Source organism: Phalaenopsis equestris, unplaced genomic scaffold (genome assembly GCF_001263595.1).
Source record: "Phalaenopsis equestris unplaced genomic scaffold, ASM126359v1 Scaffold000255, whole genome shotgun sequence".
Taxonomy (NCBI): Eukaryota; Viridiplantae; Streptophyta; class Magnoliopsida; order Asparagales; family Orchidaceae; genus Phalaenopsis; species Phalaenopsis equestris.
Genome location: NW_018164697.1, coordinates 383,976 through 401,820, shown reverse-complemented (window position 1 = coordinate 401,820; position 17,845 = coordinate 383,976). Strand labels below are relative to the sequence as shown.

Below are 17,845 nucleotides of genomic sequence, written 5' to 3'. Positions count from 1 at the left end.
CTACTTAAGACCAACTGTGTAGAAGGGGATTTGAACCCTTGACCCGAGGGGTCTTATACCGTAGATGTCAATCAACAGGCCGACGTACGCGACACAATTTGTAATTTATGTTGCTTAAATAGAATTGATATGCATAAGTTTTGTGGTATCATTAAATGATAAATCTCTTTTTTATCATATCCCAAAACATTATTTTCTATCAAACATTATTTGTTATAAATCAGTATTATAAAAATATCCTTAATTATGTTATGTGGTTTACTTGAAACTATAAATGATTAATTAAAAAACTGGATACATTTAAAAAAAAATTCAAAATTAGATATTTTTAAAGCGATCAATTTAAAATAGACTTTAATAGTTTGACAATTAAATCTATTTTTATGTTTATGTATAATAAATTGACATGATGATTTAAACTAATTACATATGTGGCCATATTAGTAAAAAGATGCAATTAATTAAATGTACATGCAAATCGCTCAATTCGGATGTATTTACATATGTACACCTAAGCTTTAAACTATGCATGAAAAAATATATTTCACTTATTAAAAGTTAAACAATGATAGTTTTATGCAATATGAAATTTTTGGGTTTATATATGTAAAAAGACAATTTTTGGTGTTAGATATGTAAAAAAATGAGAATTGGGTGGTTTGTATGTAAATACTCCAGCAAATTATTATGAAATAAAAGTGTCATTTAGAGATGAATTTGATCATTTACTAATTGACATCAATATGATTAATCATATTTAAATGAATAAATTTTAAGGGTAAATATGTAAAATTTCATCATTATTGTTGGATTAGTTAATGGTTTTAGTATTTATTGATGTTTAGCTTATTCAGGAAATGAGGCAAGTTATATGCATTTTACTTCACTGTGCGTACAAGTTCATCAAATGTAAGAATTCAATCCCATCATTTTTTTATGATGAAACTAATATACGTGAATGATATAATATCATTATATTCGTTGAGAGTTTAAAATATGAATAAACAATATTTGAATAATGAACAAATCATTGCTTGTGTGCAACACATTTATAATTCGAGCTTTCAGAAATTATTCGTGTTCGACTCGCATACTGAACGAATGATTCGAGCATGAACTATTTAACAAACCGCACATTAGTTGCTCACAAACAACAAGAATTTGTTATAGCCCCATTGGTAGCAAGGACCATAATAACTAGGCAAAAGTTTACTTGATTCAATTGAATAGGTCATAGCTATAATACCAATCATTCAATACTCATTTGACTACTTTGGACAACAATCGCTCTGGTCATGAGCACATTAACAACCAATTCTCATAAGTACTTGGATAAACGATGACGAATATTATTGGTTCGTCCATAGGTGAGGACTCGACATGACCAAGTCAATCAAGCATCATTACTCAAATAGATAGCTCGAGTGTCTCGGTTAGATATAGAGTGAGAGAGATGATGTAAACAGAATAAGAATTCATGATCCATACTATCAAAGAACCCAAATTAATGTATATAGACTGCCTTGACTATTTGGTTCGCTTCACCAAAATTGCTAAATTGCCCATCTACCTTGAGATTAAAAGAAGCACAAATTGGTTAGACAATACTAGCACTAGCCCAACAAATACACACAGAATACATAAAAAAAATTCCCAAAAATAGCATCCAGCAAATCCAATGAAAATGATTATATGCACACAAGAAAACAACAATCAAAAAAACAATTTTTTTTTTCTTTAAAATACATATATGGACAGAATTTTGCTGTTTTTGTTCAAATTATCAAATATTTTACTTCCAGAAAGAGCGAAAATGCAAAGCAAAATACAATTTTTTGCATCACCACCCCCCACCAACCTTAACAACAGAAGGGATCATCAGCTCCCCTTCAACCCCATGATAAGCATATTGGGACTACATAAACTCCATTCATGAGGTCATATAATTCAAAGTATGGTAACAAACCTGATAGTCTGAAGCTGTTCAAGAGCTATCCATGGGGGTTTCCGCCCCGGTGGGCGGAACTGCATTGAATGCGCTGCTCTCCATGATTCTCTGCTCAGTCATTCTTCCTGCACCGAACACGAAAGCGCCGGGCACAATATTCGTGTCAACGCGTTGGAAGATCGAGGAGGTTGTCGATTGGTTGAAGACTGGAATTGGGGCGGTTCCAGTAGCTTTGGGAAACCCTAGATTGAAAGCGAAAGGAGAAGCATAAACGGGCATTTGAGAAGCTGATGATGCCGCGATTTCATTGGAACCAAACAGTCGCTTTTCAAATTCGAGTAATTGCTCTCGAACAACTGGACGATTAATAGAACAAGAGCGTGAGAGGAAGAAAAGAAGGGGGACGTTTACATACATAGCACTCGCTACTTATGTATATTTACATATCTAATGTTGCTTTTAACATTCATAACATCCAAATCTTTCATATATCATCAAAAATGCCTCTATTTTAACGTTTAAAAACGGAAATACACATTTTCAAGCATAGATAAGGTGACAAGTACGTAAAAGTTATGTGTAGGAGTTAGATGCGTAAATACATAGGAGACTAAGCAAATATTTAGTGGTATTTAAGTAAATCCTCAAAAAAAAAAGGCATTTACATACATACCATCCAATTCTTGAACATGTATACCACCCAAATCTTTCATGTCACAACAACAATATCAGACCTTTAATTTTAAAAAGTGAAATACACGTTTTTCATGCATAGATAAGATGGAATATACATAAAAATTGTAGTTTAGGGGGTATGCATGTAAATCTTCCAAAAATAAAAACCATAGGAAAAGCTTTAGATAGTGAGTAGCCTATTAATTAGCCAAACAGCCAGCCCATTAGAATAAATTTTAGTGCCAATACAAAGATCAAATTAAATTTATAATATATTAGAGATAAAGCAAGCTTTAAATAGAAAGCTAACCTGGAGTCAGCTCAACCTGTTGCCTATGATCTTTCACCCATTGAAAACTTTGTGGGAAACGCCAACCTCTAGATCTCATCAAATAGGCTATAACAATAGCTGGTGATCTGTAAAATAAAATGCATTTAAAAGATGAGAATCAATGTTCAACAAAAGGAAAATTTACCACTCAATTCTTATGTATTTACATATCCAATACTTAAAATTCAATTTTTACATATATGCTACCTTACCCATGCATGAAAAGGTGTATTTCATTTTTTTAGTTAAAATAATGGTAATTTTGATGTTACATGAAAGATTTAGGTGGTACAAATGTAATAAAGCAAAGTTTAGGTGTTAGATATGCAAATACATAGGAAAGGTGTGGTATGTAAATGCCCCTAAACAAAGTCCATCTGCCCAACGGTATTATTTCATGCATATCCGATCAGAACCGTAGAAAAGTAAAATCTAATACCTATTTTTTCCTGACATGCAGTGTACAAGAACACGAGCCTTGTCCTTTTCGCACTGCTCTGCATAAGTTGCCATAAAGTTATGCAAAAAAAGAAGATAATCAGAAGTCAGAACTAATGCCAAAGTAGAAAATAAATTAAGAAAACACTCATTCAGGGCCAAACAATATGAAGAGAGTGGAAGAGTGGAAATTTGTGATTCTAATAAACTTGCATATAAAAATGAATAAATTAAGCATCATGCATAGATGAGAGGTTTAAAAAAATTAATAATCTAAAATATATTATGCCTTTTGGCCTCTTAACATTATATTTATATATTTAACTCCGATATATTCTATCAAAAGATGATGCTCCCACTCTCTCCTCCACATTGTAACCTTAGATTTAAAATTCCATAACTCACTAGAACTCCAGCCTGAAAAATTCTCATCCCAAACGGTTCCTCCACTTAATTCGTTATTGCAGCAGATACCGTTTCAATCAACAAAGCTAAACATGAAGAAATTTTGGCGCAGCATACTTCGGAACCATCCATGATCTACCAATTACTAACCAATGATTCTCAATCTTGATCTCCATAGCTATCTTTATAACATGTAGGTTTTAGTGGAGAATAGTTTGGAGGAATTCAAGAATGTTTTGATGTAGGAGATAAAAATAAGAATGTTTTGATGTAGGAGATGATGGAAGAAATTAAACTTGATTTTGCATAATATATGACTTTGCAGTGTATGTGATTTGTAAGCACTTTAGAATGACAGATCACCTAAATACTTTAATGGTGTTGTGCTCTGTCACATTTTTGGGTCAAAGAAAAGGGGCAGAGATGGTGAGGGGGGGGGGGGGGCAATTACACAAATACCACACAATTCTTACATATTTACTTATAAAACAACTAAACTTTGCTTTTTACATTTATACCACCCAACCTTCCTACAAAATCAAAAATACCACTAGTTTAACTTAAAAGTAAATGCAACTTTTCATGCATAAATTGAAGTTTAGGTGTTAGAAATGTAAATACATAATAATCAAAAGGCGTGTATGTAAATCTTCCAAAAAAAAAATGATGCAGCGATGAAAACATGAGATACAGTATTTTTTGCATATCAAAAGAGTTTTAAAAAATTTAAAAGATGAAATTTTCATAGAAAAAGAAGATCTTGAAAGTGAGAAATTATTAAAAATTTTCGACAAGCAAAGCCAAATATATTGCTGGTGATGAAGAATAAGTTGTAAAAAAAAAGCAAAGCAAGATATATAACACTTGAAGATTTGAAACGTAGTCTAGGCGTTAAGGATGAAGCAAAATAAATAAATAAAAGAACTACGCTAAGATTAGGTTTAATAATTAGGGATAAAAATTTGAAAGAAAATATTGTAAAAAATTAATAGAATTGGAGATAGAATTATAGTCATTAAGATTGTCGTTGATACTAAGATTTTTGATGTTATAAGTATTCATACTCCTCAAATAGTGGTTTAGGTATAGGTCATTAAAAAAATTTTGAAATGACCAAAATAGTCATTAAGATTGTCGTTGATACTAAGATTTTTTATGTTATAAGTATTTATACTCCTCAAATAGTGGTTTAGGTACAGGTCATAAAAAAAATTTTAAAATGACCTAAAATAATTAATACAAATGATACCTCTTGAAGAAACAATTTTTTATTGAAAGAGATTTAATTGAACAAGTTTGTAGAGCGGTAGAAGATTTTAGAAATATTAATGATGGCTATGTTTTTTGAGTGATTAATGAAGAAAGTAGAATTATATTTTATTTTGCCTTAGTGTATGATCTTTTTATTGCTAATAATTCATTTTAAAAAAGAGATGAGCATATTATTACTTATAAGAATAGATCTAATAAAACACAGATTGATTATTTCTTAAGAGAAAAGGTGACCGTCGAGAATGCAAAGATTATAAAGTCATTCGAATTGAAAATTTAAGTACTCAGCATTGATTATTAATTTTGGATTTTAAGATGAAGAGTTGTAAGATAAAAAATGCTAAAAAATTTGTCAAAGAATTAGATGGGGCATCTAAAAGACATAAATAAAATTATTTTTATAAGTAAACTTCACAATTTCAAGATTTGGGATGTTCATGAAGAAACAAATATTATGTGAGATAAATTAACAAACACTATTAAACAAGTGACAAAAGATGTAGTTGCAAAATCAAAAGAAATAGTTTCTATAAACAAAAATAGTTCGTAGTGGAATAATAATATGCAAGAAAAGATAACATATAAAAAATTGAGTTATAAAAAATAGTTTAAATGTAAAAACTTAGAGAATTGGGAAAAAAATAAGATGGTCGGTGGGAAGTTTAGAGAATAATTTATGACGCTAAAAATTTTGCTTTTAGTGATTTTTATAATAAATTTAATACTAAAGAGGGTGAAAATATATATGTATAAACTAGCCAAACAAAGAGAAAAGAAACGTAAGGATTTAATTCAAGTAAAGTGTATTAAAGATGAAAATTAAAAAAGCAATTTTCTTAGAGGAAATATATTCAACATAAATAGGTTAGCTATTTTAATAAATTTTTAAATGAAGTTTCTAAAAATATGATTGAATTTAGTAATCTTAATATCGTTAATAATAATAAAACGTTTTACTTTTAACGTTGTATTAGCAAAAAAAAAATTTCATGAGGTTTTAAAGAAAACCAAAGGTGGAAAATCAATAGGACCTGATGATATCCTAATTGAAATGTGAAAATATTTAGGAGACTTGAGAGTTTATTGGTTTACTAAGCTCTTTAACTAAAAAGATGTTTGAGTGGAGGAAGAGCAATTTGGCCCCCATTTTTAAGAATAAAGGGGATGCACAAAAGTGTGCAGATTATATAGGAATTAAGTTGAGACATTCTTTAAAATTATGCGAGAGGGTAATTGAGCATAGGTCAAGACGTGATACTAAGATTTCTCATAATTAGTTTGGATTTATATCGAGCTGGTCTATTATGGAAGCTATACATTTATTGAGAAATTTGATGGAGAAGTACAAAGAGAATAAGGAGGATCTACATATGATTTTTATTGATTTAAAAAAAGCTTACAATAGGGTTCCAAAAGAAGTCCTTTGGAGAGTTCGAGGGAAGAAATGTGTTGATATGACTTACATTCAAGTCATTAAAGATGTGTGTACTAGAGTTGTTGCTTGTGTTCGAACAGAAGGAGAGTTGACCAAGTATTTTCCTATTTCAGTTGGATTACATCAAGAATCGGCTTTAAACCCATATCTTTTTGCTTTAGTTATGGATGCTCTTACTGGACATTTCCAGAAGGATATACCATGGTATATGTTTCTCGCTAATGATATCTTTCTTATGGATACGACTAGAGAAAATGTTCAGAAAAACTCGAATTATGGAGGTCTACATTGGAGTCTAAAGGACTTTGTTTGAGTTGACCTAAAAGTGAATACATTGAACGTAATTTTAGTAGTAGTTCTAGTAGCAGAGTTGTAACTATTGGTAATCAAATCATTAAAAGGTGCGATCGTTATAAAAATCTCAGGTTTATTGTTCAAAGCGATGGTGATATAGATGAGTAGAATTCAAGTTGGTTGGATGAAGTGAAGGAATACTTCAGGCCTATTGTGTGATTGAGAAAAGTACCGCTTAGACTGAAAGGAAAATTTTATAAGATGGTGGTGAAACTTGAAATGCTCTATGACACAAAATGTTGGCCTTTAAAGGAGAAGCATAAACTAAAATTAGGTGTTGCGGAGATGACAATCCTAATTAATTTCATTAAGCCTCAGAAAATCTAAATATTAATTCCTACAATTTTAGGGTTTTGACGAGGAAGTTAAGGCAAAAAATAAAGAGGACAACTTCAGGTATAATACTTGATTTCTCAGGTTTATTGTTCAAAGCGATGGTGATATAGATGACTAGAATTCAAGTTGGTTGGATGAAGTGGAGGAATACTTCAGGCCTATTGTGTGATAGAAAAGTACTGCTTAGACTGAAAGGAAAATTTTATAAGGTAAGGTGAGACCTGCAACGCTCTATGGCACAAAATGTTGGCCTTTAAAGGAGAAGCATAAACTAAAATTAGGTGTTGCGAAGATGAGAATCCTAATTAATTTCATTAAGCCTCAGAAAATCTAAATATTAATTCCTACAATTTTAGGATTTTGACGAGGAAGTTAAGGCAAGGTATAATACTTGATTTCAATAATGAATTATCATTTTTCTTATTAAGTCGTTCTAAAGGGGAAATCAAAAATCCTAAATTTAAAACTCAGTTATAATTAATTTGATATCAAGTAGGTTTGCAACAAGGAAAAATTGTTAGAAGCTTTAACATAAAATTGAAATGAATATCCCTACAAGTATACACATATATGTTTATATAGGAAAGCCACTTAAATTGATGACTATATTAGATAAAAGATAATTACAAATTTTAATATTCTAATTATGATAGAATTCATGTGAAAAATAAAATAAAATAAAACTGATAGATGCTAATAAAGGTTAACTTCTAGGTTCACAAAAAGGATTAGATTGATCTGAAAAAAATGATAGCAGACGATATTTCTGAGGTGGGTAATATATTTTTATTTTCAAATAGTTATGTTCATTTACACATATTTTTACTGTTTCCTAACTTTTATTTTTAAAATGCAAAAATCTACGTTTTCTTTTAAATACTAAATGAATTTTTTTTTTAAATGTTAAATGCAAGATAAAAATGAATAAAATATGATATATGCATGCATATGGGAGTCACCACTCAATGGTACTAGCAGAACAATGTATTGCACTCGTGCATGAAATGAAAATAGAAATAAAAAATATTATCTACCTTTATGGAGGGTTGGAAAAGATTAAATATGTATTTTAATAAAATATACATTTAGAAGGTGACTCCCAATAATGAAAAGTGTAGTAAATGAATGAAAAGAAATGAATTTTTTTTTTTACTGTTTTCTTTTACTACACAGTCATTTTTATTGTTTACTGTAATTTTTTCAAAATATTTTAATATGAGAATTATTGTAATTTAGAATCATTTACCCACTAAGTAAATTAACTCAACCCATAAGTTGTTTACAATTTTATTATCTTGTCACGACTGGGTACAGGGGCTTGGAATGTCACTACCACTCTTTTACTGCATAGCTTTTATAGCACTTTTAAAAACATATTTTAAAAATGAGAATTATAATAATTTAGAAAAACTTACCCACTCAGTGTAGTTTTAACTCAAACTATAATTGTTAATATTTTTTATAGGAAAGCAAGCCATAGACTAGATGAACCCCAGAGATTCCGTGTACAGACGTCGATGACTACGGGATGATAGGTATTATAATTAAATTTTATTTTATGTTAAATGTAAAAGTTTAAATATTAATCAAATGTCGTAAAATTAAGTTTTATGAATTAGAATGACTATTTTGTATTTTGGTGGATTTTATTTGATTATGAAATGAAACTATTAGATAAGTTCCCTCCGTCCAACAGTCAGTTCCCATTTTGATAATTCCAAGCTCACCGAGTTGGATCGTGACAAGAGATTAACATTAAGGTTTTCTGGCAAAGTGACGGGCAGTTTCTAACTATGTGATCATGCTGGCAACACCAATAGCATATGTTGGATCCCAACAAACATTCACCATTATGTTGTCTTTCACATTTGACACAACTATGGAACTACGAGAAGTGCTACCACTAAATCTATCAGAATTGAATTTAGGTTTTTTCACGTTGCACTCTCCTGATTGATCCACATGCTCTCCTTCATCAACACCCTTCCTCTTGTGCATCTCCTTACACTTCTGAATAAGCTAATAATCAATCTCCACTCGTCTAGCCCTCTCCACTAAAACTGAATAGTCATCAATCCCCAATGGCACCAACGACTGTCTGGTCGAATCCTTCAATCCTAAAAAAAACCTGTAACATTTTTCTTCTGCAATAGTTATCAGTTGTAGAGCATACTATGACAGTGCGGTGAACTCTGCTTCATATTGCATAACTGACTTCTCTCCTTGCACCAACCTGATGAACATGTCTCACATTTATCGTCGCGCAGACTAAATCTATCAGAATTGAATTTAGGTTTTTTCACGTTGCACTCTCCTGATTGATCCACATGCTCTCCTTCATCAACACCCTTCCTCTTGTGCATCTCCTTACACTTCTGAATAAGCTAATAATCAATCTCCACTCGTCTAGCCCTCTCCACTAAAACTGAATAATCATCAATCCCCAATGGCACCAACGACTGTCTGGTCGAATCCTTCAATCCTAAAAGGAACCTGTAACATTTTTCTTCTGCAATAGTTATCAGTTGTAGAGCATACTATGACAGTGCGGTGAACTCTGCTTCATATTGCATAACTGACTTCTCTGCTTGCACCAACCTGATTAGGGAAACAAACCATTTTCCGAAAAGCTCAACAAAATCCTCCCAACTTATCATCATGTTGGGTATGTACCCTAACCTATCCCAACGTTGCCCACGCCACCACCTTTCAGCTTCCCCATCCGAATGTCATTTCTCACCTTGGTAATTCCAAGCTCATCGGGTCAGATCTTGACAGAGAATGCTTAGGTGGATGAGTGGCCTGACACGTAGAGACAAAATGTAAAATAAATATATATCCGTGATAGGGTTGGGGTAGCTCCAATGGCGGACAAGATTAGCGAGAATCATCTTAGATGGTTTGATCACATTAAATGCAGACCATCTGTTGATCTAGATAAGAGACTAGATGTTTAGATTCGACTTATGTTAAGAAAGATAGAAGCCTTATGTTAAGAAAGACAGAAGCAGATCAAAAATGACTTGCGCATATTGTATAAAACATGAACTTGACCTATTAGAATTAAATGAAAATATGACACTCAATAGGATGCAATGGAGAAAAAGGATTCATGCAACCGACCTCGCTTAGCGGGATAAAGGCTTGTTGTTGTTGTAGTATGTGTGCGCGCGAGCGCGCACGCGTATGCGTGCAAATACTTTTAAAAAGATATACTGAAAACTCAATCGTGGCCTCAAATCAACCATTTATCATTCAAATTGAAAAGCTGAAATTGGAATCTTCAATGAAGACTTAAGATCGCTTGCTTCTACTTCACATGATATCATACTTACATGGCAGAAAAATATTTAAAAGAAGAAAACGCTTCATATAACTTTATGTGGTCTTCAAAATGCAAACAATCAAATATCATGAGAATTGATATGATGCATCGTGATGAAAGATGTCTTAAAGGTATCGTGAAGTAGTAGTTGCACCACCAAAGAGTTTTTAACCAATGAAGACTAAAGGAAGAACTTACACTAATTGCTTTGATTTTTATATATATTAAAAGTGAGGTACCTTGATTTACAATATAGTGTTGCGGAAGCCACATCCATCCATCCATGGATGCAAGCATGCATGCATGCATACATACATACATACATACATACATACAAACATACATACATACATACATATATATATATATATATATATATACACATACATACATACATACAAATACATGTCTATATATCCATAGATACATACAAATATATGTCTATATATGTATATATCTATACATACCTGCAGCAGGATATGCTTTGCCTGCCAGATTAATGTGCATAATGTTGAAAATGACTGCAAAGCGCATCAAGGGAAAGCGAGGAGATTAAGACCTCACTAAAAATGAGGTCAACAGCTATTCATCCCAAATTACATAGAAAACGCAACCAAGCTAAGCATAGTTCAGAGAGTTAATAACTAATATAAAAAACAACTTGCAAATGGCTAAATTCTAAATCGCATCAAGGAAAGTAAAATAAATACAGGTTTTACTTGACTAAAATATACCTTTAATAACAGAGACACTCTCTCTAATTGCTTCCATAAATCAAAATTCATCAAATTTTGAACGTGAATTGTTATGTTAAGCTAAGCACTTAAAGATCAAAGAGTGTTTCTACAAGAAATCTATAAGGTTAATATTTCATATTATGAAGATGGATATAAATGCTAAGCGGATGAGATCCATGCTTAACAGTCCAATATCAGATTTTTATGATTTATAGAAAGAAAATGTGAAGTAATCCATGAGATATAAAAGAAGACCTAAAAATAAATCATCATCCGACATTAAATAGCATATCAAAGACTGGTAATATTGTTGCAATAGCGCAGTAAAATAGGTTAAGGGCTAAAGGATAACAATGCATGGAGTGACTGGAGTCTTCTTTCAGGTGTTAACAAAAGATAAGGATGCAACATGGTGAGGTTTGAAAAATAAAGCTGTTGAATCCAATCGTTCAAAGAGAAGTTGACATATTCCGATCATGTAGGAGAAAAACAAAACCACAAACTGAGATTGTAAGAAGAAAGCACAAACACAAAGCAGAGAATTTTGAGGAATCTCATCATGCAATTGGTTAGTTCAACCATACCAGAGAGGATGTTCATATTGAACCATCTGCATAAGCGTTTAGTCTGCCTAGTTGATGGGCACTACACCACATTGAGCTCAATCAAATACAAGATATTTAGGAAAAATATGTGACTTTTAGCGTCTGGAAAGCTAAAAGAAGCACCTTGGCAAATGCCATCGTGGGATGTGGTTTGTTGACTTGTGCTTTTCAGGTTCAAAAGAGAGAACAATTGAGTTTGCAAACAAACATCATCTTGCCTTGTTCTTTTATTAATTTTTCACATCAAAAAGGTTACCAGAGGCGTACCTTGGCAGATTCCGTAGTGGATCACGATGTGACTTACACAGTGGAAAAAGCTACGATACAATCTGATAGAAGCTATAGTGGAGTACGTTATGACTTATGTCATTAGCTTTTAAGAAATATACTAATCTAATTTTCAGACGGACATCTCATCTGCCCTTATAATTTTGTTTATCTTTTATGTCATTAAGACTAACGACATGCCCAAGTAGATGTCATATCTAGGAATGTCAAAAAAATGGTAGACAAAAAAAAAAACGATCAGGAACACAATAAGTTTCCACTTATGAGAGGAAAGGTCCATTTAATGTATATTTATATCTTTGTTTGTGCGGTCCAAGTATGTGCGCGCGCGCGCGTGAGAGCATGTTATTTATGTCATATCAATGTTTCTCATTTTTTGAAAGCACATAATATTAAAAGTTGATATTTTTTCCCAGATGGACATTAGGCTTCAATTAATGCAGCTTTTCTCCTGCTTTAGTTACTTGGAACAAGCTTTGGTTTCAAGGGGATGCCTGAAAGCGCAGCAATTTTACTTCAGAGAGCACAACAGAACAGTTTTACAAAATGAAGTTTTAAAGTCTTCACTATGTGATGGGATATAAAAATTGTCATTAGGTGCCAATGCATGGTATGCACAAAGAGAAGATAGTGTAGCAAACAACAAATTTCCAACATAAACGGTAATGCGTAATAAGTGTGCTATGGAAATACCTAAAAATTGGTTTGCATCATCGAACTGTAGATTCTTGTCATCTGGGAGGCAGTAATAAGTGAAAGAATTCTTGTACAAATTTTGACAAGAAGGAACAGTCTGCAGAAATCAGTCGGGACAAAAAAAATACATCAATTAGACAAAAAGACTGTTATGCTCGAAATACCAACATCACTTAGATAAAAAGATAAAGAGAAAATAGAAAAACCAATTTAACATTGGAAAATCATGACTAATCATCTCATTTCCCTTAAGAATACAAATACAAAATATTACATTTCAAATTTTCCATCATCATCATTTAGTTTTTATAAAAAGCATCACATGCCAAACATTTTTTAGGGAGAATTACAAATTTCAACATTGAAGACATATATATTTAGAGAGCAAAGCAAAAATAGCTTCAATAAAGTGAAGCACTGCTCTAGTAAATTTCTTTGTTTTTTCATTTTCAAAAGAAACACTAATTATGCCCAATGAATCACAACTTGAAATGGGGATGAGGGAAACAATGCATTATACGTTTTTTTTTTTTTTCATTTTCAAAAGAAACACTAATTGTGCCCAATGAATCACAACTTGAAATGGGGATGAGAGAAACAATGCATTATACGAACATAGAAATGAGCATGCGGACAAGCTAAACATATCTACCTTTCATTCATGTACATATATACATGTTATAACATAAACAGAAGCATGCATGCGTATAATTCATCCACTTCTGTGTATCCAAATAGTCAAATGAAAACTATAAAACATAAAAGCAACAAAGTTACATGACAAGCTGATACACATAAATGAATACATTTTAAGAAATATAATTCATCCATGTGTGCATAATAAATTTTTCTAAATGAAATTTAGAATTAGATACCCCATGGACCTATCCACATATAGAAAATCAGATTTTCCAAAATATATAAAATAGATAGACAATTTTGGGAATATAATGAGGTACCATTGAATATCATTGTTCTCATGTCACCAAAAACTATATGGCATGGATATGAAAAAGCTTTTAAACCCATAGTTTCAGAGGCAATAACTATCATTATTAAAGGACGACAAAATGAAATACAGTACTGTAAGAAAATAAGCAAACATCCAAATATAAGGTTGTATTTGGTTTAGAAGAATAAACAGAATCAACGCAGAAAAAAAAATATGATTTACCTCATAATCACATCTCAATCGCACATCTGGATTAATTAATAGAAAAAAAAATTTTACAGAGCAAATAGGTATAAATTCATATTTTTCTTTACTATTCATTGCCTAGACATAAAAAAAAATGTTGGCAAGTATTTTTTTTCAGGTATCCTCAGGTCACATTGAAGCTCCATTGAAGCATGCACCATTTCCATCAGTTATCCTCTATGACTTTGATGTTAAACTTTGATCTTCTGAAATGCTAAATATTTAGCCACATTATGATGTTTCCTCATCATCCTTAGATAATCAAAACCTTTGTTTTAAATCTTCAAGCATTTTTGTTCCACTTAGCTGAATATTATACCCTGCCATGTGAGCCTCTTTTAATACTTTATTCTTCATTTCTTGATGATTTGGAATGCACTGTCTTTTTCTAAATCTTGAAATCAACTCTATCAATCAAAATGTCACTTATTTCACCTCTATTCATGATTTTAGTCAGAATACCTAGCCTGAGCTTCCTTCATGAGTTGTCGCTTCTATAGATAAACAACTACATATTAATGTTGATTCCACACTCACTTAGTAAATGCCATTTAAAAGTTGTGTGCTAGATCGGCGCCAACAGCACTATCCGCCTCATGCTCCACTCAGAGAACGTCGAGCCCGCCAAAACAGTTTGAAGACTTTTATTAGACGTAAGACTAAAAAAATAATTTAGTTATTTGTTAGTAATTATTATGACGCTAAAAATTTTACTTTTAATTATCGTTATAATAGATTTGATACTAAAGAGGGTGAAAAATATATGTATAAACTAACAAAAAAAAAAAAAAAAGAGAAAATAAAAGTAAAGATTTAATTAAGGTAAAATGTATTAAAGATGAAAATCAAAAAATCTATTTCATAGAGAAAGATATTCAATATAGATTAGTGAGTTATTTTAGTAAACTTCTCAATAAAGTTTCTAAAAATACGATCAACCTTAGTGATCTTAATATCATTAATAATAATAAAACGTTTTATTTCTACCGTTGCATTAGTAAAAAAGAAGTTGATGAAACTTTAAACAAAATAAAAGGTGAAAAATCAGTAGAACCTGATGATATCTCAATTGAAGTGTGGAAATATTTAGGAGATTTGAGATTTTATCGACTAACTAAATTCTAATATTATTTTAAAAACTAAAAAGATCCTTGAGAAGTGGAGAAAGAGCATTTGGTCCCCATTTTTAAGAATAAAGGGGACACACAAGAGTGTGCAAATTATAGAGAAATTACAAACACAAGAGTGTGCAAATTATAGAGGAATTACGATGATGTGTCATGTAATGATGTGTCATGCTTTAAAATTATGAGAGAGGGTAATTGAACATAGATTAAGATTTGATACAAATATTTCTCATAAACAGTTTGGATTTATGTCGGGCAAGTCTACTATGGAAGCTATACATTTTTTGAGAGGTTTGATGGAAAAGTATTGAGAGAATAAGAAAGATCTACATATGATTTTTACTGATTTAAAAAAGAGCTTGTGAAAAGGTTCCAAGAGGAGTTCTAGAGAAGAAAGATGTTGAGAAGAAAGATGTTGATATAGAGAAGAAAGATGTTGATATGACTTATATTCAACTCCTTAAAGATATGTATACTATAGTTGTTGTGTTCAAACACAAGGACGATTAACCAAGTATTTTCCTATTTCAATCGGATTACATCAGGGATCGGCTTTAAGCCCATATCTTTGTGCTTTAATTATGGATGCTTTTATAGGACTGTTGACCTCGCTTTCAATCGATGTGCAGTTTTCCCCTCCTTAGTAGCCTAAGATCTAGTCGTAGGACCTTTCTGTCGACTACTCCTAGAAAATTAGTGAAGGAGCCATCCACGTTAGCAATTCTGAACTTTTCTTCGCTCAACTTGACGTTCCATATAGTAGTTTTGACCGCTATTGCTTAGCAGGTAAGGCTACTCCGAAGGAACACAAAGAGTATTCCTATAGGACTGTCGGCCTTAGGATTGACTGTACTCGTTGATTTGGCGTCGCCGTCCTCTGCACCGTCCTATTTGATTGAACTCATACTGGAATTTTGATAGGATTCAAACCGCGACTTGTTTTGACCGATCGACGACGAGGTTGCCCGGACGACTCCGGATGACGAAACGGACTGCATCGATGCGTCCGGAACATCGACTTTGCTTAAGGGGGACGTTCATTTCATTGCAACTGCGCGTCTTGGAGAAAATACATAATAAAATGTTAATTATAATAATAAATAATATTTTTTTTTATTATTATTATTATTATTATTATTATTATTATTATTATTATTATTATTAACTTATATTAAAAATCCTTAACCTAATTTCATTTTCCACTCCCGTTTCTTCCTCTCGCGCTCGTGGACCTTTGCCCTAGCCGCGGTTCGCTCGGTTTCACCTGGCCCGCTCCTTTGTGCCGTTGGAGTCTCGTTCCCGCGCTCGCCTCGCGCACGCGAGACGATCTCGCGACCCATCCCTTATCGTATCTCATCCTCTGCGAGGATCGTATCCTCTGTTCTCGACTCTCTTGCCGCAAAGCGTGGCCTCTGCCAGGATCCTATCCTCTGCGCTTGATCCCTCTGCCGTATCTTCTTAATCATTCTTCTCCTTATTTATTAGAGCTTGGTTTTGTAGCCCTGGGGGTATGCCGAAAATCTCTGAGGGGGGAAAACTCTGTCATTTTCTTTTCTCACTTACTTCTTTAGCCTGTTGTACTTGGGTTTGTTTCCTCTTACTGTTGAAGGATTGATGTGGAGGAGTGCTTTGAAAATTTTTGTGTGGCTTTTCTTTGCTTCAGGGAGATACTTTCTCCCCCTCTGTGCCTTGTCTTTCTTCGGTTTTCTCTCTGTTGAGCTCCTTAGCTTGGTGCAGTGGACGATACAACATGCTTGCGTGATATTACACTTATGTTTTTGAAATACTTGATACTCAAGCATCTAGAAATGGAAATATGAGCATGTTCTAGGAGTTAGACTTGATTACTTGCTTAAAGTGGTGAAGCTATGGCATGTTTCCATTTATTGCAGCATATTTCTATTGGAAGCAATTAGGAGGGTTGAAATGTGGCTTTGAGACAAAGTTAGCTCCTTTTGCAAGCATGATAGGATATGTATCATGAAGCTTTTCATTTATTCTTATCTAGCATGAGACATTGGAAGGTTTTATTTGGTCTTTCATGCATGTGGAAGGCTCGGTTTAGCATCTCAAATTCCTTTTTGGCTTAAAAATGCATGTTATGAAGAAGTTAACTTTGATTTAGGAAAGGTTATATAGTTTGCTTTAATAATTTGGTTTGGCTCCTCAAGGGGAGGCATCTTTCATGCTTGGATGTTTGAGGGAAGTTGATTCATGCTTAGAACGATTATATTGGTGGCCTAAAAATATTTTCCATGACAATGTTATAGTTTAAAATCCATTTTGGCTCCATATACTGATGTTTTAAAGGCACGTGGACTGTTCTTCGGCCTTGAATGGCTCGGTTTGGGGTTTTTGTTGGTACTCGATTTTCATTTCAGGTGCATGAGATGTTGATTTTTATTGAGGCTTGGGTCTTGACTTTCGTTGAGGTGTTGAAGCTCTTTTACTAGCTTTGAGAGTTTTCGTTTTGGCCCTTGTTGGTTTTCGGTTTGCTTAAAAATGGCTGGGTTTGGATTTGCTATCATATACTGCATTTGATCTGCCTTTAAAGCTTTGATTTGATCTCTTTAGGGGCTCGGTTTTTTCACCTTGGAAGGGTTGGAGGCTGGGTTTTGGATTGAGAGCTTGTCTTGGGTATGTGAGCTTTACTTGTTAACCTTGAGGGATTTATT

At 32.7% G+C, this 17,845-nt stretch overlaps 1 protein-coding gene across 1 annotated transcript in view; it reads right to left on the bottom strand.

Moving 5' to 3' along the window:
- Positions 1 to 1,755: 1,755 nt before the first annotated feature.
- Positions 1,756 to 17,845, bottom strand: part of LOC110024386 (protein-tyrosine-phosphatase IBR5) — a 32,859-nt gene continuing 16,769 nt past the window's right edge. The window contains exons 2-5 of the mRNA XM_020724319.1: positions 12,843 to 12,942; positions 3,394 to 3,451; positions 2,934 to 3,040; positions 1,756 to 2,304 (exon numbers count right to left, since the gene is read on the bottom strand). Coding sequence (XP_020579978.1) covers positions 1,985 to 2,304; positions 2,934 to 3,040; positions 3,394 to 3,451; positions 12,843 to 12,942 — 585 coding nt within the window. The 3' untranslated portion in view covers positions 1,756 to 1,984. The remainder of the gene's footprint in view (positions 2,305 to 2,933; positions 3,041 to 3,393; positions 3,452 to 12,842; positions 12,943 to 17,845) is intronic.